We start from the raw sequence: 27,621 nt of genomic DNA, 5'->3' as shown, positions 1-27,621 counted from the left end.
ATCATGGTGCTTTAAATACTTGATGTTAATGTGGCCATTGGGTTGTGCTAGACAACTCCACAATTTTACTCTAGTTGCATCTTTCTCAGCAACTGGGCACTGCATGCTGCTGCAGACCAGGAAGAGAGCAGGTATCTGTTCACACATACACACCCATGCGCACAGTCCTAGCCACAGCCACCCCAATGGTCTGGTGGTGACTGATTAACCCACCTCCCCAACCTCCCTCCACATCCTTCCTCCTGGCATAAAAGGGCACCCTGCGCTTGAGACAAAGGTAACGGCAAGAGGAAGGATGTCTCCTGCCAAAGGCCTGCGTCGCCTCTCCCTCTGCCCCAAAGGCCCCGTAGCTGCTATCCCCTTTGGGGACCTGCTGGAAAAAGTGGGCAGCATGGGCCCCTTCCAGTTCTTTTCCGTCCTGCTGCTCACCTTGCCAGTCCTGCTCCTCGCCAGTCACAACCTGGTGCAGAACTTCAGCGCCGCCTCCCCGGAGCACCGATGTCGCCTGCCGTCGCCAGCCAACACCTCCCATCACGGTCACCCTCTCCTTCTGGACCAGAGCATTTGGCCGGACAGATGCCACCGCTTTGCCGTCAGGCTGGCCCTTGACGCCAATGGCTCCCTGAGCCAGGATAGGGAACCTGAGCTGGAGCCATGCCAGGACGGCTGGCAGTATGACCGCAGCACCTTCACCTCCACCATCGTCACCGAGGTATGAATAACATTAACACCCTTCCTCTGAAGAGGCAGGGTAACACACCTGGCTTCTTCTCACTTTTTATGCTCACAACAGCCCTGTGAGGTAGGTTAAGTGGAGAGAGAGGATGGCTCAAGTGAGCGTCATGGTTCCATGGGAATTTGAAACCAATGTGAGAGCTAGTGGTGGTGTGGTGGTTAGAGTGCCAGGCTAGGACCTGGGAGAGACCAGGGTTCAAATCCCCACTTGGCCGTGAAGCTCACTGGGTGACTTCAGGTCAGTCCCTACCCCTCAGCCTAACCTACCTCAGAGGGATGTTGTTGTAAGGATTAAATGAGGACAAAATGGGGAGGAGAAGTATGTGGGCCACTTTGAGCTCCTTAAACAATATGGGATAGAATCAGAGAGCTGGTACCCTGAGGGTCATCTAGTCCAACCCACTGCAATGCAGGAATTTCGACATGCAGCTCCCTATCCAATTTGAAACCATACCGGACCCTGCTTAGCTTTGCAAATAGGATAGCAGTTTTATTGCTGTGCCACTATATAAATAAATAGCCCCAGGCCTCCCTGTCTCTAGCCCAACACTCACTTTGGAACCCCAGGCAAAACCCAGTTCCAAATGACAAATATGCATGGCCTCAAAACATGTCACAGGGAGAGTGCAGGGCGGGTGACAACAGACAAGGAGGGAAGGCTATCAGATGCCAAGGCAACCTGGCGGCCCATCTTGGAGGCAGCTTTGAAATGACCCAGGAGGCGATGCACCTGTTTACACCAGCCTTTGACACCAGTGTTTTGTTTATTTGTTTTATTGCATTTCTATCCCACAATTTCTAACCAAGGAGCTCAAATTGGCAATCAGGGTTCTCCTCCCCTCATTTAATCCCCCACACCAGCAACCCTGTGAGGTAGGTGTCTACCTTCCATCAGGGTCACACACCCAGTAAACTTGACAGCCCAAGTGGGGATTTGAACCCCTGTCTCTTACGAGTCCTAGTCCAACATTCTAACCACTACACCACCCTGCCTTCAGGACCCACCCTATTACAGTATTGTGAATGCAATGTGTTTTAACTGTTTTTCATTCTGAGTTTTAAATTGTTGCAACCCTCTCTGGGACTTGGTGAAGGGCAGGTAATAATAATAATAATAATAATAATAATAATAATAATAATAATGGGAACTTGATTGGGGGTTTTCACCCCAGTCTCCACCCTCTCCCCTCCACTGCATGCGTCCCACAAAGACCAGTATGACACCTCATGTTTCACTGATCTCCCCCTCCCCGAAGGCTGCCTCACTAAATCTGTCTCCCTCTCTCTTCCCTGCAGTGGGATCTGGTCTGTCACCTACAACCCCTCAAGAGCCTGGCTCAGTCCCTCTTCATGGGAGGGGTCTTGGTGGGAGCCTTCATCTTTGGAGACCTCTCCGACAGGTAAGAAGCCAGCCTGCTTGCCTCACCTTGTTCTTCAACTGGGTGGTCCCATCTCCCTCAGAAACCCCGACCTCTCCTTCTGGATCTGTCAGCTTGAATAATCGTAACATACACACACAAAATCCTTACCTCTCCTGGACTCAAAGAGACCATTCAGCTGACGGTCAACAGCTCCTAGCCACAACGGCTATCCTCTGCCTCCACCGTAGAGGCAGCAATGCTTCTGAATCCCAGTTGCTGGAAACAGCAGGAGGGGAGAGTTGCTCCTGTGTTCGAATCCTGCTTGAGGTTTTCCCAGTGAGGCCACTGGGCACTGGTCAGATCCATCAGGTTCTTCTTGTATTCCTACAAGTCTCTCTCTCCCAGACATTGGCCCTTTGGATCCAGCTTGCTCCCCATAACACTCCAAATCACAATCTGTGTCAGAGGTGGGGAACTGGTGTGTTTCTGGACTGCAGGTCCCATTGTTGTTCTCTGTGGGTCTGGGGCTGGTGGGAGTTGGGGTGCAGGCACACCCAGAGGGGCACAGGCTCCCTAGTGGCATAAAAAACCCAGCAGTGGGAATCCTGCAGCGTTGCTCGATGGGCCTGTAATTGATTCACAAGCCTCACTTAATCATTACTGTATTAGGTTGACAGGAAGAGCAGAACAATGCGAGACCTGCAACTGGGTCATTTAAGGCCAAAGGTCTATCTAGTCCCACATGCTGCTCCCACGAGGGCCAGTCAGGTGCCTTAGGGAGCATGATCCACAGGGCCGGCCCATAAATGATGCTGCCTGAGACCAGGGACAAGATGGCTCCTCCTCTTCTTCCAGGAACAAAAGCTAAGCAGGCTGCCAGCTGCCAGTCAACTTCCTCCAGTATACCAGAGGGCCAGTGACAACGACCATGTTCACACACCATGCGTATAAAGAGCTATCCTGCCACTTTGAACAGTTATGGCTTCCCCCAGAGAATTATGGGAGCTGTGGTTGGCTAAGGGTGCTGAGAGTTGCTAGGAAACCTCTACTCCTCTCCCAGAACTACAATTCCCAGAGTCCGCCGGTGAAGAGGGATTGGATGTTAAAACCACTCTGGGAACTGTAGTTCTTTGAGGGGAATGGTGGTGGGGTTTCTTCCTGTCAGCAGCAACCTGTCAGCACCCTTCGCAAACTACAGCTCCCAGGATTCTTTGGGGGTAGTAGCCCTGACTGCTTAAAAGTGGCACAACAGTGCTTTAAATGTATGGTATGGATGTGGCCTAGCTTCAGGGTTCAGAACAGGCATACAGTGGTACCTTGCGTTACATACGCTTCAGGTTACATACGTTTCAGGTTACAGACTCCGCTAACCCAGAAATAGTGCTTCAGGTTAAGAACTTTGCTTCAGGATAAGAACAGAAATCGGGCTCTGGCGGCGCGGCAGCAGCAGAAAGCCCCATCAGATTAAGAACAGTTTCAGGTTAAGAACGGACCCCCGGAACGAATTAAGTACTTAACCCGAGGTACCACTGTATACTGCTCTGCCCACTCCCCCCCCCCCACCAAGTATGGACCACCTGAGGCAGCAGGGCTCTTCCTAATGCTGAACTGTGTTTACTTGAAAATGGAAGTGGAAGGTACCAATTCCAGAGCCTATGCCAGAGGAGGAGAGGGGAGGACCGAGCACACAAGGCCTGTCGCAACCCATCCCTCGTAGTCATACGAACCCTCCTAATATTATTTATTTATTGAGAGTATTTATACCCCACTGTTCAGCCAAAAAGGCTTACATGCTACTGTTTAAATGCAATCAGTCTCTGCTCTGGCAGGCTTACAATAAATAAAAAAAGACAGGGCACACAAGGGAAGGGGGAAAGGGAGGGAAGATGAAAAAATCAAGCTCAGGCACCATTGTTCTTCTAATGACCAGCTAGAACAGTTCAGCAACTTCCCACATGCTGCCTACAAGGCATTTCTCAGAGCTGACCATTGACATCTTGGCTGTACAGGTTTGGGCGCCGTCTGATCCTCATCTGGTCGCTGCTGCTGGTCGCTGTCACGGGGACAGGGGCTGCCTTCTCTGCCACCTTTGCCACCTACTGCATCTTCCGCTTCCTAAGCGGCGTGGGCATCTCTGGCTTCCTGCTGAACTACGTCTGCCTCAGTGAGTGCCACTGGTTGTGCCCTGGAGACAACCTGGGATGATGGTGGAGGGGATGGAGAAGAACAACACCCTCCCGGCTCTGAGGAAAAGGCCTTTGCTGAAGCTGGTCTTTGCTTCAGGGGTGGGGGAAATCTCCCATGGGTGCCCCTGGCATTTCCCCATTGCTCTCTCCACAGCTGCTCAGCTCTCTGGGGTCAAGGGCAGAGGAGGGTCTTCTCCATCACTTTTGTCACCTGATACTTTTATTAAATGTCAGGGATTGAAACTGAGGCCTTGCCTGTGCAGAGCAATTGCCGCTTCCCATAATGTTTGTCCATCTTGAGATAGCCAGTGTGGTGTAGTCATTAGAGTGTCAGACTAAAACCTGGGAGACCTGGGTTCAAATCCTCACTCAGCCATGAAGCTCACTGGGTGTGACTTTGGGGGCCACTCACTGCTTCTCTCATCCCAACCTACCTTGCAGTGCTGTTGTGGGGATTAAATGAGGAGAGGGAGAACAGTGTGTACCACCTTGAGCTTTGATAACAATAACAACAACAACAAGGACAAATTTGTAGACACCCTATACCCTCAGGTCTCAGGGCATCTTACAAGATAAAATCACAATATAAAAACACAAAATACATAATCAAAATAAAAACAAAAACCCAATAACCCACCAACACATTTTAAAAGGGCATTGGATATGTGATATAAATGCACTACGTAATAATAATAAACCTGTTATTTTTTAAAAAAATCCACCAACCAATATTCTCCATGCATAAGCACACAGCTAGAGACATTGTTGAACCGCCTTGGTTCCTCGAGGTCCAGCTCCATATTCAGACTTTGGGATTTCCTGTTCTCCTTTCCCCAGGCCTGGAGTGGGTGCCCACCAAGCATCGTGCCACAGTGGTGGCCACACAGAGTTACAGCAGCACAGCTGGGCAGGTGCTCCTTGCCGGCCTGGCCTATGGCCTCCGCGACTGGCGCTGGCTGCAGCTGGCCATCTCCGCCCCGTTTTTTGTCTTCTTCGCCTACTCTTGGTGAGTTTGGGGTCCCAACCCCTGTAGCTGAAATGGAGAAGGGGAATGAAGAGCAAAAGAGCACAGGAGCTAGGCTGTATCAACAGAAGTCGAATGTCCAGATCAAGGGAAGTCATATTACCACTTATTCTGCCTTGGTCAGACCCCACCTGGAGTCCTGTGTCCAGTTCTAGGCACCACAATTTAAGAAGGATGTTGACAAGATAGAAGGTGTGCAGAGGAGGGCGACCAAGATAACAAATGGTCTGAAAACCAAGCCTTAATGGAGGAGAACGGTTAAGTGAGTTGGGGGTGTTTAGCCTGGAGGAGAGGAGATGGAGAGGCGATGGGATAGCCATCTTCAAATATCTGAAGGGCTGTCACACAGAAAGTGGGGAAAGCTTTTTTTCTGCTGTCAATACATATAAATGAATAGATGGCCAGTTTCAAGCAAGACCTGGGATTCTTCCTCAGGTGGCTACCAGAATCAGCCCGGTGGCTCCTTATGAACAATGAGCGGGAGGCCGCCCTCCACAACCTGAAGCGTGTGGCCAAGATCAATGGGAAGGCGGCTACAGGGGAGGCCGTGGTTCTGGAGGTGAGTGAAGACCCTTGGTCATCTTTGGTTGCAGCATGACCCACCGCCAAGGGTCAGTCTGGCAGCTGAGCGTTTGTGGGTCCTGGTGGAAATATGTTTTGGGCACACATCCTACAGTGTTAGTGGCACACAACATTTGCGTGTGGTTTTGGCAGCTACTGGGCACCATACTCAGAAATGCAGTGGACCCACCTTCCCATAACAGCCTTGGGTCCCAGACCATTGTCTTAGCTCGCTGGGGATGAAGGGTTTTGTAGTCCAACCACATCTGGGGACCCAAGGCTGAAGATGAACACAAGATGAACAAGCTATAGCTTAGGGCCCCACTCTCTTGCCCCCCCCATATACTTCTTCATAATTGTATTTCACTATTAATATACTTCTTCTTAATTGTATTACAGATTTTGTTATATTCAAATGGCTTTAGATACCTATTTGGTCCATAAATTGCCATATAGCATATACTCAACACAAAAAAGAGCAACAATTTGTTGTTGACAAAGGACATATAAAGGGCCCCATTACCTTCAGTAGTTTAGGGCCTCATCAAACCTAAATCCGGCCCTGGGTGTGAGATTCAGGGGTCTTGGTCCTTACCCAGGGTTCATTTTTCCCTTGGAAATGAGGCACAACAGAGACTGTGGTGTCTCAGCCATGACATCCTCTTCCCCCTGCCCGGTGCACTGAGATTTCTTGCCTTCCTTTCCTCCTCAGATGTTGGAGACCGAAGTGGCGAACAGCACTTCAAAGAGGGGCTCCCACTCCTGCTTGGACCTCTTCCGCACTCCGACCCTGAGACGTATCTCTTGCTGCCTCATGTTGATAAGGTACCCCAAGAGGCTCCCAGAATGGGCTGGGGCAAAAAAACCAACAACAGGTGGGGTAGGGGGCAGAAGCAGCTACAGAAGAGGGGTAGGCAGCCTCAGGCCATGTGTAGGCATCAGGACTCCCCCTCTCCCAGCTTGAATATGTCTCTGATCTGTGATGATGCCTTTTACATCCATGGATGGAGAAATGGGAGGAACCTCTGGTCTTGGCATGGCTGCGATGTAGCCCCCTATACAAAATTAATAGCCACATCCAACTGGCCTGCCCACTTTTGCCTCTAGCCCTGCCTACAAACAAACTGCATGTGGACCCCAAAGTGGTGCTTACAGGGGGATGCAGACCTTGGGAGGTCCTCCACCACTGATGTAGAATAAGAGGAATAGACCTCCCAAAGGTCCACTGCATATCTCCGGCGACTCTGCCAGAATGCTGTCTTATCTCAATGCAAGGGGTGAGCCTCCTTCTGATCCCCTCCCTCCTCCTCCCCACACAGCTTCTCCATCAACCTGGCCTACTTTGGCCTCTCCATGGACCTCTCTGTCTTTGGCCTGGATGTCTTTGTGGTCCAGCTCTTCTTCGGGACTATTGACCTGCTGGCCAAGATGGGTTGCGCCCTTTTGCTGGCATTCTTTGGCCGAAGAACCATCCAGAGCCTCTCCCTCATCCTGGCTGGAGTTTTCCTCTTGCTCACCCTCGCGGTACCCTCTGGTAAGGAGCAACCTGTGGCTGAAGGGGCTGGGTGTGAGCCCCCCCCCCAATGACCCTTGGGGAGGCCTCTTCTGGAGCAGTCAGTTCACAGCTGAGATGTTCCAGGACAGGATGCTGCAGCAAGAGCCTCTGAAAAACCATGGGGTTGGCTTTCCCACCCTGTGCAAGCTGGGGGACAGAGATTTGGCTACCAGAGAGTGGGGTTAGGGGTCTGGGGTGGGGGTCCGTGTGCCCACCGCTACCACACCGTACAGTTGGGATGTGTCTTCCTGTGAGGATGGAGCAAGAATTCTGACTCGCTTGATTCGGATTCCTGTGGGGGTCCCTTCCAACTCTAGAATCATGATTCTAACCTATTTTTCCTCTTCTCCCCCCCCCTATTTGTTTCTAGAAATGTTGACAGGCCGCCTGGCCCTTGTGGTGCTGGGAAAAGGCTGCCTGGCGGCCTCCTCCATGTGCCTGTATCTCTATGGCGGGGAGCTTTTCCCAACTGTCGTGAGGTGAGCTCAGCACTGGGCAAGGATGAAAAAAGTGTCTGCATGTGTGAACTGGATCTTGACCCTGGGAAATTGTGGCTGCCACTTAGAATCTGCTCCTGCTCCCTGTTTTATTAGAGTATTAGCCTTGGACAGGGGAGGCCCCTCCTCAAACCTCCACACAGCCTTCCTGGGTGACCTTGGGTTAATCGCCACATCTCAGCCTAATGTACCTCACAAAGGACAAAAAACAGGTGGAAGAGAACCATGTGTGCTACCTTTAGATCCTTGGAGGAGAGGACTGTTATAAATGTACTCAGCATTTTTTTGAGTAAAAAACGACAACAGGGTACTGGTACTCAGATATTGATAAAAACCAAGGGTGCCACCACAAAATGGCTGCCACGGGCAGCAAAAAAAGAGACACAGGGACACAAAGTGGTGTTGTCCAAACCCCTTGAAATTGGATAGGTTTGTATGAATGCTGGTACTCTGTACAGTTCTGAATACTGTCAGAAAAAAGGCCTTTGATGTATTCAAAAACAATTTTAATCATAATTTTATTATTTGTACCCCGCTCATCTGGCTGGGTTGCCCCAGCCACTCTGGGCAGCTTCCGACACATAGAAAAACATCAAACATTAAAAACTTCCCTATACAGGGTTGCCTTCAGATTCCTTCTAAAAGTTGTATATAATAATAATAATAATAATAATAATAATAATAATAATAATAAAAAATCAGGGGTAAGATGGAAAATCCATGAAAAGGGATGTTACTCAACCCTAGCCTTGAGAAAGCGTTGGTTGTTTTTATTTTTATTACATATTTTGTGGTTTCATATCTTTATTTTGTTCTGTGAACCGCCCTGAGACCCCCCAGGTATAGGGCGGTATATAAATTCTAATCATCATTATCATTATCATCATCATCTAATTCTGATATGTGCATGTCAAAGCGTTGCAGGCAGAGAGCCTCAAATCCCAAGAGAGGCAGGTGCTCTGTCAAGATCTTACCCCTGCTCTTTTCTTTGGCAGGCAAACGGGCACCAGCTTCACCATGGTGATGGCCCGTCTGGGTGGCATCGTGGCCCCAGGGGTGCTGACGGCCGGCGACTTCCAGCCCTTCTTGCCCCTGGTGATTTTTGGCATCACTCCCATAGTCTCTGGCCTTGCCGCCGGTTTCCTTCCCGAGATACACAACCTCCCACTCCTGGATACGGTAGAAGAAGTGGAAGAAAGGTGGGTCTTGTTTTCTTCCCTCCAGGTGTGTGTGTGGGTGTCTAGTGCCACCACCTACTTCTTCCCATAAACCAGTGCCCCTCTACCCTACCCTAGGCAGAAAGCATTATTCAGAATAGCCGACCCCGTAAAGAAGATAGCAACGCAATAAAATTCAAAGTAGTAACAATTGCATGTTTATTCAAAATCCCATTAAAATTATTTGGTTTAATTAATTCAACAAAATGGATGGACTTGATCCAGTGATGCCAACTTTTTGAAATCTGATACTTGCCTCCTGCGCCTCACCCCCCACTGCCCTCTTAGTGCCTCCCTAGGTAATTCCACTGCCCCCCAGCAGTTTCATGGAGGACAGACTTGTTAATGGCTGCAAGCCATCATGTCTCAGCTCTGTCTCCACAATCAAGAGGCGGCAATGCTTTTGAGTTTGCTGGAAGCCACAGGAGGGGAGAAAGCTCTTGTGCTTGGATCCTGCTTGCAGGTTTCCTATGGGCATTTGGTGGGCCACTGTGAGAACAGGATGCTGGACTAGATGGGCCCCCTTTGGCCAGATCCAGCAGGCTCTTAAGTTCTTAGTTTGAGAAAGAAAGAAAATCCAAGGCCATTGATATCCGGTACAAGACAATATCCTTTTACAGCAATAATTATATCAATATACAGCCGGACAAAATGTTTCTCTGTGTATACTGTTAAACACTAATCAATTTCTCAAAAGCTTTCTACCCCCACACACCTGTTCTCACAATCTTTCCCTTTCACCAACCACCATACCTTTAATAGGGCTTTCTTCTTTCTTTATTACACATCCTTACTCAATACAGCCAGTATTAGCCAAACACACCAGTCTTAGTAACAATCATAATAGCAGCCGACAACAAATAATAATCATCATCAAAGCCCCTCTCCCTTCTTCCTATGGTGGAGAAAGCTTGTTGTTTTATCAACCTTGAACATCCAATCTGGAGGAAGAGTCCTATGTGACACAAAAGCTGGTGCTCTGCACTTCAATGAGCAGTTAATGGGAATAAAATATGCTATCTCGCCTCCCTCCCGTTCCCCACAGCTGCTTCTGTGGGGCCAAATGCAGCTGCTTTGGTCTCTTCCGATTTTCCAATCACATGCTCTTTCCTGTCTCATTTCAAAATGATTCTCTCTCCCTCTCCCCGCACCTCACTTTAACATCCTTCCTTCATGCGCATCGAGCTCAGCTCTGTTCATATTCTATTCCCTTCCCAAAAGGCTGCATTTTCCCATCTCCTCTTCCTCTGTTCCTCTAACCAATAGGAGTATCTGCTTTTAATACTGTTGAATGTCATGTTCCTAGAGCCAGACGGAAACCCAAAGCAGTTCTCAAGGAGACACAGGAGAAGAGCAGGGCTCAAGTCATCTGGTCGACATACTTCTGAGCTTCAGATATACGAGAAATAGGATCGTTCTCTGGGAGCCAGCCTGGGCAGGCAGAGCAAGATTCCTTACTGGAGCTCAGCCTCTTTCGAGGGACTCTGTAGTGCATGGGACAATTAGGCTGCGGACATCCATATCCCAGAGAGAAATGGAACCTTCCTGCCTCCTTGCCCACCTGTGCAAGTGAGTTCACCGCCTGAGGCCCTCCTCCGAGTGCTTCCTCCATCTGAAGTGAGCTGGGAGGCGACTGGAGGAAGGACCTTCTCAGTGGTGGCCACTCATTGATGGAATTCTCTCCCCAGGGAGGCCTGCCAAGCCCCCGCTTTGTAACCTTTGTGGTGCCAAGCAAATACCTCCCCAGAGAGCCAGTGTGGTGTAGTGGTTAAGAGCAGTAGACTCTTAATCTGGGGAACCGGGTTCGCGTCTCTGCTCTTCCACATGCAGCTGCTGGGTGATCTTGCAGCAGCTAAGTGATCTCCTTATTTGCTGGGTGATCTTGCAGCTGCTGGGTGATCTTCTTATTTGAAGTCTCTCAGCCCCACTCACCTCACAGAGTGTTTGTTGTGGGGGAGGAAGGGAAAGGAGATGGTTAGCCGCTTTGAGACTCCTTTGGATAGTGATAAAGCGGGATATCAAATCCAAACTACTCCTCCTCCTCCTCTTCTTCTTCTTCTTCTTCTTCTTCTTCTTCTTCTTCTTCTTCACTCCAGCTTTTTAAAACTTTCAACGGTGATGCTATTGCTGCCAGTTTTATGGTTTGTATTTAAAGATAATAATGATTCAGCAAGCATCAAAGCGGGCACTCTGCCTTTCTCTCACATACACTCCCATTGTTATAACCAGCCCTGCCCAACTATTTCTCCATCTTGGTTGCCAGACCACCTTTTTGTCGTTGGTTGGACAGAAAGTTGGATGTGGAAATTGCAGAGACTAGGATGAATTTTCTCAGTCTGGGATTTGAGAGACTGGTGGGATGGGAGGTGTGACTTATCCCCTAAACTGACAGAGGGATGGAAAGGCCGCTGGAACAACCCCAAGACTCTACACATACCTGCCTGTGGGAGACAAATCTCAGAGGAATACAAGAAGAGAGGCCTCCCCCCTGGGTTGACAGATTAGCCAACCTTTCTTGACTTGCTTGCACGACTGCTCTGCACAGAGGCTTTGCTTCCAGAACAAGTCCTGAGCACTATTTATTTTGTGTCTATTGATAGTTGATTGTTAATAAATAAACAGTTGCATTTGTTACCTGGTGGTGATGCCGAGTTCTTGGGAAACTACAGAGAATTAGAGCTGAGAAATATTAAACACTGATGCTCTTTCCACAATGGGCATTTGCCGTGGAATAGTCACACTTTGTATACTCCCTTTTTACAGGGCATCATGAACAAAGCATATCCCTCTCACGTTTTCAGTTCTCCCTCCTCACTGAGCTCAGAAAATCTGACTAGTTATGGCCCACATAGATTGCTCTAGACATTTCTCTCTCTGTGGTCTGTTTCTTCTTTCTAGGAATCAGCTCTGTCACTTAACCCCTTCACTTTCCAAACAATATCAGGGGTCAGGGATTCATGACTGGGAGTACTTAGCACCATGGTTGCCCAATGAAAATCAGGGTCCTCCCCGGCCCCAACATTTGGGGCTGGGGAAATAATTGGCTACAAAATGTTATTTGGGTTCCAGAAGTCTGGAAGCAGAGCTGCTATTCCATTTATAGTTTAAAGCAGATTAGCAAGGATTAGGCGCTGCTAAATTGTGGTGTGTGAAAGGCTCCTTTGTAAGTTTCACCTGCTGAGCGTTATGAGTCCCTTATCTCAGGTGTCCTCAGTGTTAACGGAAAAAATCTGAGGGCTCCCTTGGACAAAAAGTAAAGACACCAACCAGAGTAAATTGGAGCAAATCAGCAGCCTGTAGGCTTGGTCTTTATTGAAGAAAGACTGTCGCGACAGGGTGCTCCCCTCACTTGCAGGTGAGAGGAAAGACACAGAAAAATGGTGTGCAAGACCTTATAAAAACTTTTGAAATTCCCATCCCTTAGGTCAAGCCCACCCCCAGAAACATCATCCATACATTACAGAAAGGAGGGGTTGAGGGAGGAGTTGGTGGTAACCTGAGTGTCTTGTCACCTGGCTGGTTCCTCCTTTCCCCCCTCCCCATGAGTCACTTCCAGGAGACAAAGGGGAGTTTGCAGTTTCCTGCCCCCTGAGGGAAGATCTGATCAGAGTCCTTTGTTTCAGTCCATGCTGAATCCACTCCCATATGCAAGTTCTTTGTGATCTTGATTGTCTTCTGTCTGGGATCATCAGGGTTGGCATAGCCATAACTGGGCAGGGCTCCTGTAGATGTGCTGGGATGGTGAAGGGATTATGGCTGCCCTGTATCAAACCTTCCTTCATGGAGTAAAATAAAAATGGAACAGTGCAAATCCGATGTATGTTTGATTTTCTTATGAATTTATAACAGAAGTGTGGCGTATGTAGTGTGTGAGTGTGAGTGTGTGTGAAGTTTGTACAAACAGAATGATTGGGGTGGGGGGGTTCCTGCTACATCAGTAAGACAGTACTGGAAGACAGTAGCCAAAGGTAGCAATGCAGAACCCTGTTCATACCTCTAAACAAAAGAAAAAGAGGAGCTGCAGAACTGAAGGGAAGCACTACATGTCCTCTGCCACTGGTCAGTGGCACAAAGCCCATGTAGAAGGCTGCCTCCCTCACTGCCCAGGAGGAACATTAAGGCAATGATGGGACCAGTATGACCTCATCCACTAGACAGAGAAGGAGCAGGGTGAAACTGGCCTCCCCTCTCCATGCAATCCCTGCCACAAAGAACACTTGCATCTAACACTCATTTCCCTCTACCTTCCTTGTTCCTTGTATGATGCTTCTATTGCACTGGGAGTCAGTAGCCGAGTCCTGTCTTGGCTTTTGATATCTGTAGAGAGCTTGAAAAATTTTAGGTGCTTTATAAATGTTAAATACTGCTATCACGGTGTGTGTGTGTGTGTGTGTGTGTGTGTGTGTGTGTGTGTCTAGCTGGAAAGCTAAATGGTGTCCTAATTCTGCATCTCTGATTGCCCCGGGACAAAATCTAAGCAGAGTGGATCCTAATGATGTCTAAACAAGAAGTTTTATACAGTCTCATCAGGGTGATGACCCAAGGAATATGGGGGACCAAAAAGCAAATCTGCAAGGTTAGATCTTCAGGAAGACACAGACAGAGCTCTTTCTGAGGCTTTATTTATTTTTCATTTATTTTTAACATTCTAGAACCATTAATCCTTCTGAGAAATCCACTGAACCATGCCTATTATCCTTTCTAGGCCTGGTCTTAGCCCTCCCTGCTTGATGCTGGTCAAAGATTTACTTGGGAAAGTTACCAGTCTGCTTAGAACCAGAGCATAGGCGCCGACTCCATGGGGCCTGAGGGGGCCCGAGCCCCCTCAAAAAATTGTTTAAAAATTATTACCGTAAATTTTGCTCTATAACACGCAGATTTTTTCTCCTAAAAAGTAAGGGGAAATGTCTGTGCGTGTTATTGAGCGAATGTGTGGTCCCTGGAGCCGGAGCGCAGGGGCAAAAATCAGGCAAAAATCAGATCGGGCGGGTGGGCGTGCGGAGGGAAGGCGGAAGCTGCTGCTTTCCTGCATTCTGGCTCAGGGTCTTACTGCCCACCCGCTTCTGTTGCAGCGTTTGCTCAAACTCAACAAAGAGCAGGGAATTCCCTGCCCTCCTGGCAAGCAGAGGGTTAAGGAAAGGATCGAGTCCTTCCTTCTAATTCTTTCCAAGTCACACTGCGTGCAGGCTCCAGCCCACCACCTCCTCCTCTCCTCCTCTCCGTGCTCTAGGGACTCGCACATGCAGGTGGGAGAGAGAGAGAGAGAGAGAGAGAGAGAGAGAGAGAGAGAGAGGGGGGGGGCTGGCTTGGGGGGGGACTTTTGCCTTCCTTTCCTCCCCCCCACCCCGTTAAACTCCTCCCCTGCATTCTTAGCCAGCTGCTTCTCCGCACACCCCTCTTGTGCTTCTTGTCCCTTCTGTGTTTTTCCTTCCCTCCCCATTTAAAACGTGGTGACAAAGCAAGGATCCACATGGATCCTCAGGATCTTTGCACTGGGTCACCCCAAATTCACCATCAGATCACATTACATGTCCATGGCTACAGCCTGCACCAAAAAAATCACGCACCCACTGTGGCCTGGGGCCACAATGGTGCAAAAACGTGGTTACAAAGCACAGATCCACATGGATCCTCAGGATTTTTGCATTGGGTCACCCCAAATTCACCATCAGATCACATAGCATGTTCATGGCTACATCTTGCACCAAAAAAATCACGCACCCACTGTGGCCTGGGGCCGCAGTGGTGCAAAAACGTGGTTACAAAGCACGGATCCACATGGATCCTCAGGATTTTTGCATTGGGTCACCCCAAATTCACCATCAGATCACATAGCATGTTCATGGCTACATCTTGCACCAAAAAAATCACGCACCCACTGTTGCCTAGGGTCACAGTGGTGCAAAAACGTGGTTACAAAGCATGGATCCACATGGATCCTCAGGATTTTTGCATTGGGCTACTCCAAACTCACTGTCAGATATTAAAAATCTTTATAAAATAGAGAATTAAATACATACAGAATGTTAAATTTTCAGTTTTGAAATATTAGTACTAGTTTAGTACTGTATTTCTATATTACTATAGTACTGTATTAGTTATTTTCAAATACTTAAATATTTTTAGGGTGTAAGACCCAATTAAAGCCCGTTATTTACATACAGTATTACAGTATTTACATACAGTATTAGGCATACTGTATTAACTTTATTAACTGTATTAAAGCATTAACTTTGAGATATTATTTTTATTTAATGAACCCTCAGCCTTATTCAAAGTAAGCTTAAATTAGCTATTTCGATTAGATTAGATTAGATTAGATTAGATTAGATAAATTTATTGTCATTGTCCGTATATACACAGTATACACAACAACGAAAATCAAACACCCAAGACCGGATTCACATACACATTTGCACGTATCTCCAACACTCTCATCCTATTCAGACATAATCTATTAAAACATACATAATCCAGAATATAACACAACCTATTAGAAGCATAGCATAACCTAAAACCTATCTCATTCCTTACTACTCACTGCTTGCTATTTCTTACAACTGGCCCTGAGATCATTATTTAGTGCAATCAGAGCTCTTGGATAGAAACTATTCAGAAGGCGTGTGGTTCATGTTTTCATTGTCCTGTATCTTCTGCCCGAAGGCAACAGTTCAAAGAGGTTGTGAGCAGGATGGGTGGGATCTCTCAGGATATTGTGTGACTTCTTCAAGCTGTGAGACGTGAAGATCTCATCCAGGGTTGGTAGTTGGAGCCCAATAACATTCTGGGCAATTTTAATTATTCTCTGTAAAGCTTTTTTATCCATTCCAGAGCTGCTCCCATACCACGATAATATACTATAGGTTCACTTATTAATACCACGATAATATACTATACCACGATAATATACTATAGGTTCACTTATATACTATAGGTTCACTTATTAATCAAAGTGCTATTACTGTGCGACAGCAATATTTTATGTTTTATTCTTTTAATGATAGTTTAGGATTTATTTAAATATCATTTCAGTCTTTTCAGAGCTATATATTCACTGCTCTGTAATAGTCTATAAGCATAATTGTTACTGTAAATTAAATTAGCTTTTTACGAAAATACCGTGCGTGTTTATGTTTTGTTTCTTTTTTCAAAGCCAAAAAGTGTTTCAGGCTTGTTGAGTTTCCCGGAGTGTGGAGTTATAGAGAGTCGAGTTTTCGGGGTTCTAATGTTGATCATATGACACTAAAATACTTTTAAAAAACTTTAAAACTCACTAATTTTCATCTAAAATTTAGAAAACTTCCCGGGGCAGGACCCCGGTATGGGCCCCCCCCCCATATTTTTTATAAGTCGGCGCCCCTGAACCAGAGTAAACATGAGCTGAAGAACTGGAGGACTGGGGGAGGGCAGAATCTGAGCTGATGTCTCTCCTTTCCTGTGGGCTGCAGAGAACCTCTTTCCCAGTTGCCCTGGTCTTTGTCCAGCTGGTCAAGCTGACAGCCCTGGTGAACCTCTTGGCTTCAGTACAGTGATCACTTATCTATCACCAATAAAAACTGGGGTAGGCTTGCCTAAATGAAACTGTTTTTAGCAGGCACTAAAAAGGGGACAGTGAAGGTGCCTGCTTGATATATCAATAGGCAGGGAGTTCCAGAGGGTTAGTGGTGCTACACTAAAAGACCGAGTTCTTATAAATGCAAGAGGGGTATTATGTGGCACCTGTGCCATTGACAGTTCTGCCTTTAAGAACTGAGTGGGCATATGTGGGGTTAGATGCCAAATTGTTAAGGGCTTTATATATACAGATAGTAACACCTTGAACTAGGCGTAGCAGAACTTTAGAGCAGCCCAGCAAGGGGAGCCTGCAAGATTAACTGAGCAAGCTGGGTGAGGAGCAACATGAAAAGTAAGAGGCAACACTGCAGAATTTTATAAAATCATGCATGGAGAAAGGGGAGTGCTTTTTTCTAGAAAAAAGGTGCCTCTGCTCACTATGAAGTTGTTACAGTAAGCACCAGACTTTTAAAATCTCCTCTCATGTACCCTCGTCTTTTCTAGATAGCTTCCTGCTTTTTGTATCAACTGCAGAATGATGGCCTTGTAGCAGCCATGGTGCCAAATATTTGGTAGGGTTGGACCGAGTAAGAGGCGGTCCTACCATTCTGAAGAACAGCAGTGATGAAGTTGTCTGTGTAAACAGAGACGATCTTGATGAAGTTACAGTAAGATTCACTTAAGAAAATCCTTTCACATTCACTTGAAGATATTAAAATATTATGAAAATGATGTACAGGTGGTACATGACCCCAGTTAAGCTTGCAAAAATCTATCACTTGCCCGATAATAAATGTTGGAAATGTAAGGAAAACGAAGGTACTTTTTTTCACCTTTGGTGGTCGTGCCCAAGGATTAAGGCTTTCTGGGAAATGATATATAATGAAATGAAAAAGGTATTTAAGTATACCTTTCTGAAGAAACCAGAGGCCTTTCTCCTGGGCATGGTCGGCCAATTGGTGCCAAAGAAGGATAGAACTTTCTTCATGTATGCTACAGCAGCTGCAAGAATACTCATCGCAAAGCATTGGAAGACACAGGACTTACCCACCTTGGAAGAATGGCAGATGCAAGTAATGGACTATATGGAAATGGCAGAAATGATGGGCAGAATTCGAGATCAGGGAGAAGAGTTGTTGGAAGAAGATTGGAAGAAATTTAAAATCTACTTACAAAAACATTGTAAAATTTTTGAATGTTGATGACATTGAAATGAAATGAATGGGTTCTAGTAAAAAAGGTAAAATAAGAATATGAAAGAAGGGATAGATATTAGATGAAAATTAGGAACAAACAATATGCGAAGAAAGATAATCAAGGATAAAATTAATAAGAAGGAATTTGCTAATCAATTTCAAATTGGAATACAAGAAAGGGGGTGTGAGGAAGTCAAGAAAATAAGTCTATGAATGGTAAGAAATTAAAGAGAGGGATTTTCATTTTTAACTTTTTGAATCTTTTTTTAGTGTTTTAACTTTTTCTTTTTCTCTTGGTTTTTTCTTTTTTTTCTTATATGTTAATTGCTTGTTTTTTTGTATTCTGATGTCTTTTGTATGTTTATATGTTCTGTGTTTTTCTTTATGTAACCTTTTTCTTTGATAAAACTTAATAAAATATTTAAAAAAAACAACTGCTCACTTGAAAATTAACTCCCTCAAATTAAAAAAACACTTCCGAGTAAATACATTTAGAATAGGGAGCACCGCCCCCTTTCATACGAAACAGGTAGGACAAGGCTTCTCCACCCACCCAGGTCCTATTTATAAGGCATACTATATTCTTTTTTTACCCATGGTGCCACCACTACTGTGTGACGGGGGAGCTATTGTATTGCTCTCTCCAACTTTCCTGGGGGAATTGAAATAAGGACACATAAGAAAACCTGCACAATATTCCAGGAAGCTTGGGCTAGTGCAATGTTCCCCAAACTTGGGTCTCCAGCTGTTTTCGGACTACAACTCCCATCATCCCTAGCTAGCAAGACCAGTGATCCAGGATGATGGGAATTGTAGTCTTAAACAACAGCTGGAGACCCAAGTTTGGGAAACACTGGGCTAGTGGCAACTGAGGAAACGCCACGTGGCTGCGGCAAAAGAGCATCTTCTTTCTCTGCCTAACCCAAAGGGATCCTTTTAATGCGTCCCCTTCAGAAGGGCCCATTACATAAACCTGATTCTTCCTTCCACGCTGCACCCCTTATTCTACACCCGAAAGCAAGAGGCAGCCTTCGTGTGACACCCCATTCCCTCACGTGACAGCTCCTGCTTTTTGGGGGGGGGCGCAGAACCTACGCAATTGGTCAGTTAGTTAAGTATTTTTATTTCCTTACTTGATGGGGAGGGACACAGCTTGCCCCCCTGCCCTGCCTAGCTTCCTCCTCAGCCCCCCCTCTAAATCAAGTGAGGAAATAAAAATACTTAACTGACCAATTGCGTCGGTTCTGCGCCCCCCCAAAAAACCTATAAAACCTGCCCCTCCCTAAAATAAATATCCTGGCTATGCCTACAGCCAAGAGGTGACCGGAGGCGATTGACAGAAACTCCCTCCCCGCAAGCGATGAATGAATCAATTTATTGCAGATAGGTAGCCGTGTTGGTCTGCCATAGTCAAAACAAAACAAATTCCTTCCAGTAGCACCTTAAAGACCAACTAAGTCAGTTCTTGGTATGAGCTTTCGTGTGCATGCACACGAAAGCTCATACCAAGAACTGACTTAGTTGGTCTTTAAGGTGCTACTGGAAGGAATTTGTTTTGTTTCAATTTATTGCAGTTACAGATCAGAGATGGGGATTATGATAGAGATGGCTGCGGCTTCTGTTTCCCGCGTTGTTTTTTAAAGCGACAACTTCCTGTTTCCGGTCCATTTTCCTTCCCACGGCAAAATTTGACAGAAATGCCGCCAGGGGGGTGGGAAAGGGTGATAAGAGAAAACCTTTCCTCCCTCTCTCGGAGCCCTAGAATTTGAGGACATCCAATGGCGCTGAAGCAATGACAAACCAAGACAGCATCCTAAAAAGCAGACCTCACCTTGCCAACAAAGGTCCGTATAGTTAAAGCTATGGTTTTCCCAGTAGTGATGTATGGAAGTGAGAGCTGGACCATAAAGAAGGCTGATCGCCGAAGAATTGATGCTTTTGAATTATGGTGCTGGAGGAGACTCTTGAGAGTCCCATGGACTGCAAGAAGATCAAACCTCTCCATTCTTAAGGAAATCAGCCCTGAGTGCTCACTGGAAGGACAGATCCTGAAGCTGAGGCTCCAATACTTTGGCCACCTCATGAGAAGAGAAGACTCCCTGGAAAAGACCCTGATGTTGGGAAAGATGGAGGGCACAAGGAGAAGGGGACGACAGTGGAGGAGATGGTTGGATAGTGTTCTCGAAGCTACCAGCATGAGTCTGACCAAACTGCGGGAGGCAGTGGAAGACAGGAGTGCCTGGTGTGCTCTGGTCCAGGGGGTCACGAAGGTCGGACACGACTAAACGACTAAACAACAACAATGGCTCTGAATGTTGGAAGGTTCAGGGCAGAGAAAAGAAAGGCCTTCTCCACGCAGCGTATAGTTAAACTATGTTATACCGTACCTCTGCTATGAGGGAGCAGCACACCAATATAAAGAAAAACCCTCACTGATTTTTACATCCTTTATGGATGTTAATACATACAGTATAGCGTGGGAAGTGTTCCCGGAAGTTGCCTATCCACAAAGCAGCGCGGGTTACTCTGTCAGCTTCTCTTGTATAGCGATACAGGGGAATTATTTCGCCCACAACGGGGACTTATATCACGCCCCGCGGGGGGTTGTGTATTTTCCTTTCTTCCCCCTTCCGCGTCTTATCCCCGCCCCGAGCGCGACGTCATCCACCCCCCGCTGCTGCTCGGCGAGCCAATGAGACGAGCGCAGGAGGGCGGCGGGGCCAATGAGCGCGCCGGGCCGCCAGCGGGGCCGGGCCTAGGGGGCCAAAGAAGCCGGGCGCGGAGCCGGGGCGTCAAGTGATCGTGGCGGCCGGGCGAGAGGCCGCCGGGGCCGGCCATGTCGCGATGGTTCTTCCCGTGGTCGAGCTCGATCAAGAAGCGCGCCTGCCGGTACCTGCTGCAGCACTACCTGGGACACTTCCTAGAGGAGCGGCTCGGGCTGGAGCAGCTCAGCCTCGACCTCTACGCTGGCGCTGGGAAGCTCAGCCGCATCCACCTCGACGTCTGGGTGAGGCTCACGAAGCCCCAGGGAGGGTGCCCCGTCCGCCTCTGCCTCCAGCCCGGCCTTCTTGGGCCTCCCCACCCCCGGGAGTGGGAGGAAGGGCAGGCCAGGAAGGGTACCCCAGGCAGGCAGGCAGGCAGTCCCACCGGTAAAGCCCTCCATCCCCTCACTCTCTGCAGGTGGCTGTGGCTGAGCGGAGGGGCTGCCTCTTGCTCTCCATTCGCAGCCGCTCCGCTTGTCACGGCCTACCTGGCTGTCCTTCCTCGGTCAAGCGCCCTCCTGTTATATCTGCCCCATAATATGTCGTGCCAGCTGGGCTTCCCAAGGAGAATAAGGTGGCATCGCTGGGGCACTTCCTCCTGCCCGCAGCAAACCTCAGGTGGGGTGGCTGGCCCAGGAGTTCACATGTCTCTCCAGCCTCCCATGTTATCCTCACAACGGCGCTGTAAGGCAGGGTTAGGCTTAGAGAAAGGGAGTGTGAGTGCTGGTGAGATGGGGTGACAGACCCCAAAGTTTCCCCCCACCCCATGTTGTCTTCACAACAGCCTTGTAAGGCAGGTTAGGTGGAAGGTGTGTGCATTGGAGTAAGGCCACCTAGTGAGCTTTGTGCCTGATTTGGGATTTGAACCTGGATCTTCCCAGTCCTAGCTAGACATTCAATATTACATTTTTAATGCTGACACCTGCCCTGGGGCCTTAGGGTGAAGGGCAGGTAATTAATAAGAATACAACACCACCACACTGGCTTTCTGTAGAGTACACTGAGCCTCTTCTTCAGTGGGCTCCAGGAAGCACCCCACTAAAAGTGTGGGCTTTCCCTCCAGAGTTATGTTTGTTGCTCTAGCTGGGGTTGGGGTAGGTGTGGGGTGAGTCTCCCCACTCCCCATTGTGGAATGATGTTGGGAGCCAGCAGGGTTTTCTCTTTATTTTACTTGGGCCTAGTTTTGTTTTCCTACGTTGGTGGAAAAAAAATACTTTCTATTGAGCCTTAGTATAGTATGACAAGCTTCATATTTTTCAGTTCCTTGGGTCTAGAATTCTGTGCAAAATGGAAATTGTTATGAGTATTAATAATGCATTTGTATGCCAAAAGCTTCTGTCATAATACAATTGATTAGAGTTAGACTATTAAGGTGCCACCAGCCATTGTTGCTGTTGTTGAGAGAGGGAGGGAGACACTTCCTCTTAGAAACACATGAGTTCTCGATAAGGTAACTAACAGGTAGATCAACAACCAGTTTGAGCATTTCAACATGTAACCATTGTCTTGACCATGCCAGATTATCCTCTGAGCAGGAAGAGGGACAGCCTGCCTTACTGCACGGGGATTGTTGTTGTTATTATTACGTATTATTATAATTACATAAGACAGTTAAAAACAACAAATACATTTAAAGCTAGACTAAAAGTTTAACAAAGTGGTAATTACCCATTTATCCCGCTGGGAATGCTTGTTGAATGAAAATGTCTTCAACTCTTTCCAGAAATTGCTGATATAGTGGGTGCCTGTTGTATTTGGACAGGAATGGGGTTTGTGGCTAGGGCAGTGGGGCATCTCTCGGCCCTCCCAGTGGCCTTGGACTCCTGACTCACATCGCCAAAGCCAATGTCCAGGAATGATGTTGCAATCCAGACACATCTGGAAAGCCACATGCCGTGTCTCCTGTTCGGAGGTGCAGTGCTGGGGGGAGTGAATGCAGGCTGATGTCTTTTGCTGAGTGATGCTGCTCCCTGGGCCCAGTGTCAGAGCTGGCCTTGCCCCACCTCCCTTGCAGTGGGACACTCTCCTGGAGGAATGTGCTCTGGGTTTCCTCTACAGGTTGTTGTTGGGTTGAGCTTTGGCCAGGCCTTTCCTGCTCCATGCCCTGCTTAGTGGCAGTGGGGCAGCCTTCTGGCCTCTTTTCAGTGATGTCTGCCATTTGATAACTGGGGATGGGGCTTAGGCAGATTGATGGCAGCTGGGTGGCCAGGCTCCTCCTTACCATGCCGAATCTCCCAGGTTCAATCCCTGGCATTTCCAGGTAACGCCAGAAAAGACTCCTGCCTGATAGCCACTGCTTGTCCAGGTTGACAATGCTGTACTGTGCTTGGCATGAGGCAGCACCCTAATTGCCCCTTCCCACCTCCACTTTATCTTGCCTTGTTGTAACCAGGTGTCTTGGCCTGTAATGCATCCCGCTTCGCTTCAGCCTTTCAAGAGGCATTTGGGGCTGTGGGCTGTGATGGAGGGCTTGGGATGAACAGTGGGTGCGTGAGTGCAGATGACCCAGCTTCTCAAGTGCTAAACAGGGGAAAGCTTGCACTACGATAGGAATCCCAGGTAAGGCGGCCACTAAAGGCAGGAATCCTAGAACGGTGACGTTGGAAGGGACCCCGAGAGTCATGTAGGTTGGCTTTTGACCAGCCTTCAGCCATGTTTGCTCCCATCTCAGGCAAATGGGCATCTTGTTGGAAGCACATTGTGAGAACCGTCTCATTCTTTTGGGGACATGTAAACAAGGAAGTTAGTGTTTGGGATCTGCCTAAAAGGAAGCTCTGCATGCAGGCATTCCCTGGGAATTCTCTGCCAGTCTATGGAGCAGGCAAGGTGAGATCACTCCCCTTGAGATCCTTTGGCCACCCGGCCACAGTTGCAGTCCTGGTGGCAAATCTGTGGGTTTCCCCATCCCACATCTCCAGATGGGGAGGATGGCTGTTACTCCAGAACAAATAAGCCTCTGAAGTAGGCGGCTGTGGCTTGTCGTTGGCCTGTCTTGTGATGGAGTGGGGAGGTGGTGCTGTTCCCCAGGCTGTTGGTGCTGTGATCCACTATCCTGCTCTGGAGAAAGGCCAGCTGTCTATAATTATCCTCGCAAGTCACTGCCTCCTGCTCCCCTGCTGTCCTTTCACATCTTTCCCCCAGTTTCTCCCCACACCTCCTCCTCCCTGTTCTTAGCTTTTCTGCAAGAAGTCGCAAGATTGTGCTGAAGGGAGCTTGCCTGACTCTTTTAGCCCAAGCGGAATTTGGGTGGCTTAGGGAGGCCTAGGTCCTTTGGGGCCCTATTCCCACTTGCTTCACAGCCCTCCCTGCCCCATCTTCCTGGTAGGGTGCAATCTAGAATGAAGCCCCCTCCGCCTCTGTTTCAGTACAGGACACAGGGTTAGGATGATGTGGCTGCTCCCTGCTGGGGCAGTTTCCTCTGGCTCAGAGGCAATCCTGCAACCCTCAAATTCCTCTTCTTGTTTATATCCTGCCCTTCCGCCCAAAGGAACCTTAGACGGGGGTGCCCCCAAAGGTGTGTGATAGAGAGATTAGGGGGTTCTTGCCCAGTGGATCTCAGCAGCTTCCTGGAGCAGCAAGACAGGATGGGAGGTATCAAGTAGCCTGAGGAATTCTGGCTTGTTTGTCTCCTGGACTCACATGCTTCCTCACCACGTCATTGCTGTTGCCTCACTGGCATGGCTGATGCTAGACTCACAGCTGCAGAAGTCCCGGCCTGTTTTCTCTCAAGGAAAGCCTGCTTGGGGGGGGGGGGGCAGGGGAATTATCCAGGGCATCTCTGCTGTCAGGAGAATAATAACATAGGAACATGAAGACCGCCTTCCTGCTGGATCAGGCATTTGTTCTCACAGTAGCCACACAGATTTTTCTGCAAAGCTTGCAAAGCTGGGTGTAACAGCAACAATCTTTGCTCACGTGTGACTTTCATTTGGAGATAGACTGCCTCTGGCATTGGAGGCAGAGCGTTGGCCCTCACGCCTGGTAGCCACAGATAGCCTTCTTGTCCTCCATGAATCTGTCAGATCCTGTTGTAAAGCCATCCAGGTTGGTGGCCCCACTGCCTGCTGCAGGAGGGGGCTCCATGGCTTAACTGTGCGCTGTGTGAAGGACTTCCTTTTTTATCTGTCCTGAATCTCAGGGACATTCAGCTTCACTGGATGTCCCTGAGTTCTGCTGCTATGGTAAGAAAAGGAGAGAGAGAGAAAATCTCTATCCACTTTCTTCACCCTGCACTTAATCTTATGAACCTTTATTTTATCCTCCTCGCTTACTTTCATTTTTTTCTACACTGGAAAGCCCAACTTTTGCAATGTTTTCCTCCCAGGGGAGGTTGCTCCACCCCCTTCAACTTTTCTTAACCTTTTCCAGCTCTACAATATCTTTGTTTTTAGGTGATGCAATCTGAACTGTGAACAATATTCTTAAGTGTAGTTGCAAAATATTCTGCTGTGTCCCTGTATTTTTGGGACAGCCCCACCACCTGTGTGATCGAATCTCTCTTCAGAACCAAGCTTTTCCATGAACCATTTTCTACAGCCCTTATGCAGCAACTGAAATAACTACACATGCATCCTGATTATTATTATTATTAATTACTGGGTCTTTACCCTCAGGTCCCAGGTCAAGTTACACCATTAAAACACAGTATTTAAAACAGCTTAAAAAACATACAATTGCAGAAACAAGGTGGATCCTAAAAAGATATACCTCAGGTGTCATAGGTAAGGGCAAAGAGGTGCATATTGGAAGGTGCCAGACACACCTCTGTGGGGAAGAAGTTCCACAGCCTACGCCTGTCTGCCTCCTCTTTCCTCTCTTTCAGCTGTCAGATCTCCCTTGTGTCAGATTTTAGATTGTAAGCTCTTTGGGGCAGGGACTCTGCAAAGCAGCAGGCAAAGTGATGGCACTATATCAGGGCTGGAGATCTAACCTCAGGCCACCCCTCCTCTCTGAAGCCATAGCCCTCAATGGGTCTGCTTCACCCAATCTTGAGAATTCTTGCCTGACTGAGATGAACCCTAATCATGTCTTGTGCAAGTAGGTGTGTCCCAGAGGTAAAATTTACATTTGTTGCTCCACCCACTTTTGCCTCTGGACCCACCTGCCCTGCATGTGGCCCTTGGAGGGTCGCCTAGAAGGGAGCGTGGCCCTCAGGCTGGAAGAGGATTCCCCAGCCCTTAGCTATGGAATCAGTTACCTTTCCGGTGCTGTGTGGGTACGTACATCTATGGGACCCCACTTGCACCCCCCTGCTGCATAACCACAATCCTTTCTCTCCCTCCGCACCCACTCAATACTTGTGGGCTGTATCCCTGAAACTGTATCCATGGGAAGCTGGTTAGCCTATCACGGGGCCAGTCCTTGCTCCCTCAACCCAGCCCTGTCTCTCTCTCCGCTGCAGTCCGTCAACGAGTTTCTGGAGTCCGTCGGAGCCCCCTTGGAGATCGTTGACGGCTTCATCGACAGCATCGCCGTCACCATCCCCTGGTCCGCCTTAGTCACAGAGAACTGCACTGTGGAAGTGAGCGGCCTGCAGATCACGTGCCGGCCGAAGTATCGTACTGGTGAGAACTGGAGGAGAGGGAGGGAGGGGACAGTACTGATCTGGAAGCTGGGGGTGGGCAAGTGGGCAGCCTCCTGCCTGCCTCACCTGATGGCTCTCTCTTCTCCCTCTTCCCTCCTGCAGCTGCCCCTGGCTCCGAGTCACAGAGCTGGGCATCATGCATGACCACCAGCATGCAGCTGGCACAGGAGTGCCTGAAGGAGCAGGCCGAGGAGCCCTCGGACACCCCCCAGCCCCTGGAGGGGCTCGAGATGTTTGCCCAAACCATTGAAACCGGTGAGCCCTTGGGCAGGGGGAAACAGGTGGCTGTTCTGCTGGAAGAGCTTTTGGTGGTTTAGCAGCTCCTAGTGGGATTATTCCCACCCCCCCACAGCCTGCTTCTGAAGGGGTGCAGGCAGGACTGAGGGTGGGGAGGTCCCCCCTTTGTCCTTCCCTGCCTGTCAGGCTCCTGACCCCCATTCTTTGCTGTCTGCCAGTTCTGCGAAGGATTGAAGTCACCTTCTTGGACACTGTGATACGTGTGGAGCATGTGCCCAGTGGCTCACAGGGCAGTGTGGCCCTTGAGATGCACATTAAAAGGTAATTGGCTTTAAGGTGCTCAGGTGCTTTTTATTGGTAACGAGGGGGAGGAGCTCCTGCTGCTCAGGATTCCAACCCCTCCATTCTGTCCCCCTCCCCACCTGGCTTTCCATTCCCGCCTCTCTCTTCTGTCCCCGCCCATTCTCTATCCTTATTGGTTTGTCCTGCGGGGTTCTCCCTCCCACTTTTTGTACAAAACCCCAGGATTCCTCCATCCTGCAAAGCCCTGCCAAAGCTTCTCTCTTGAACACAAACCCTGTGCTCTTTTGCCTGTGGAAGAGGCTATCCCTTTCAGCATAAATAGTAGGAATTGATGTGTGTATATGATTTTAACGTGGCTGAACAGCACATTTATAGCAGCGTTAGAACAGAGGGTGACCTCTCAAGACTAAGCAGACATTCAGAAAGGTCCTGGTTTGAAATACAGCCCTTTTGGGGTAGAGAGGGGAGAGAAGACAAGGAGGACAGAATAGCTGAAGGGATTTCCCCAGGTAGGTAGAGCTTGGTCAACCATCACCAAAGGGTCACTTGGGGGCTGCTTGTTCCCTCTCTGTCCCCAGCTGAGCTCTTGATGCTTTGGCTGTCTGCTGCCTTCATTTCTTCCCTCCCCCCTCCCCCGCCAGATTGGACTACTGTGACGAAGCCGTGAAGGAACCTGGGCAGGCAATCACCGTTGACATCCACCAGCCGCCACCGTTTGTGCACAAGATCCTGCAGCTGAGCGGGGTCCTGCTTTACTATGAGGAGTTTGCGGGTGGCGCGGGCGGCCACATGCCATCGTCCCCTGTCCCAAAGGTACAGCCCCGGGGGGGGGGGCTTCCTTGGTAGGGG

At 48.5% G+C, this 27,621-nt stretch overlaps 2 protein-coding genes and 1 long non-coding RNA gene across 5 annotated transcripts in view; 2 read left to right on the top strand and 1 right to left on the bottom strand.

Annotated features, from left to right (window-relative positions):
• The first annotated feature begins 58 nt into the window (after positions 1 to 58).
• Positions 59 to 10,976, top strand: LOC309330672 (solute carrier family 22 member 6-A-like). Its single transcript, XM_081842460.1, has 10 exons — positions 59 to 712; positions 2,032 to 2,135; positions 4,106 to 4,260; positions 5,120 to 5,288; positions 5,742 to 5,865; positions 6,580 to 6,692; positions 7,187 to 7,401; positions 7,793 to 7,901; positions 8,915 to 9,118; positions 10,443 to 10,976. Exons 1-10 carry the CDS (start codon positions 296 to 298, stop codon positions 10,522 to 10,524), a joined length of 1,692 nt encoding a protein of 563 aa, XP_081698586.1. The 5' UTR covers positions 59 to 295; the 3' UTR covers positions 10,525 to 10,976.
• Positions 9,138 to 21,595, bottom strand: LOC309330720. 3 transcript variants are annotated; one of them, XR_014151542.1, is made up of 3 exons: positions 21,137 to 21,595; positions 17,129 to 17,324; positions 9,138 to 9,689 (listed from the first exon to the last, which is right to left on the bottom strand). It is a non-coding gene; the product is annotated as an uncharacterized lncRNA (long non-coding RNA). The 3 variants fall into 3 exon arrangements; XR_014151543.1 differs by lacking the exon at positions 21,137 to 21,595 and adding an exon at positions 20,355 to 20,455; XR_014151544.1 differs by lacking the exon at positions 21,137 to 21,595 and adding an exon at positions 19,197 to 19,269.
• Positions 20,616 to 27,621, top strand: part of ATG2A (autophagy related 2A) — a 37,262-nt gene continuing 30,256 nt past the window's right edge. The window contains exons 1-5 of the mRNA XM_081842375.1: positions 20,616 to 20,893; positions 26,050 to 26,212; positions 26,335 to 26,487; positions 26,688 to 26,790; positions 27,414 to 27,585. Coding sequence (XP_081698501.1) covers positions 20,723 to 20,893; positions 26,050 to 26,212; positions 26,335 to 26,487; positions 26,688 to 26,790; positions 27,414 to 27,585 — 762 coding nt within the window. The 5' untranslated portion in view covers positions 20,616 to 20,722. The remainder of the gene's footprint in view (positions 20,894 to 26,049; positions 26,213 to 26,334; positions 26,488 to 26,687; positions 26,791 to 27,413; positions 27,586 to 27,621) is intronic.

This window comes from Podarcis erhardii (assembly GCF_964252035.2).
Source record: "Podarcis erhardii genome assembly, chromosome: 15".
Taxonomy (NCBI): domain Eukaryota; kingdom Metazoa; phylum Chordata; class Lepidosauria; order Squamata; family Lacertidae; genus Podarcis; species Podarcis erhardii.
The sequence above is the reverse complement of the archived record's forward strand: the minus strand, read 5'-3'. Positions and strand labels throughout refer to the sequence as shown.

Excerpts from the sequence above, each read along its gene's own strand:
- LOC309330672 (XM_081842460.1), top strand. The coding sequence starts at position 296 with ATGTCTCCTGCCAAAGGCCTGCGTCGCCTCTCCCTCTGCCCCAAAGGC. Across the intron at positions 5,289-5,741 it reads GTCTTCTTCGCCTACTCTTG|GTGGCTACCAGAATCAGCCC; the intron begins GTGAGTTTGGGG and ends ATTCTTCCTCAG. Across the intron at positions 5,866-6,579 it reads GGGAGGCCGTGGTTCTGGAG|ATGTTGGAGACCGAAGTGGC; the intron begins GTGAGTGAAGAC and ends TTTCCTCCTCAG.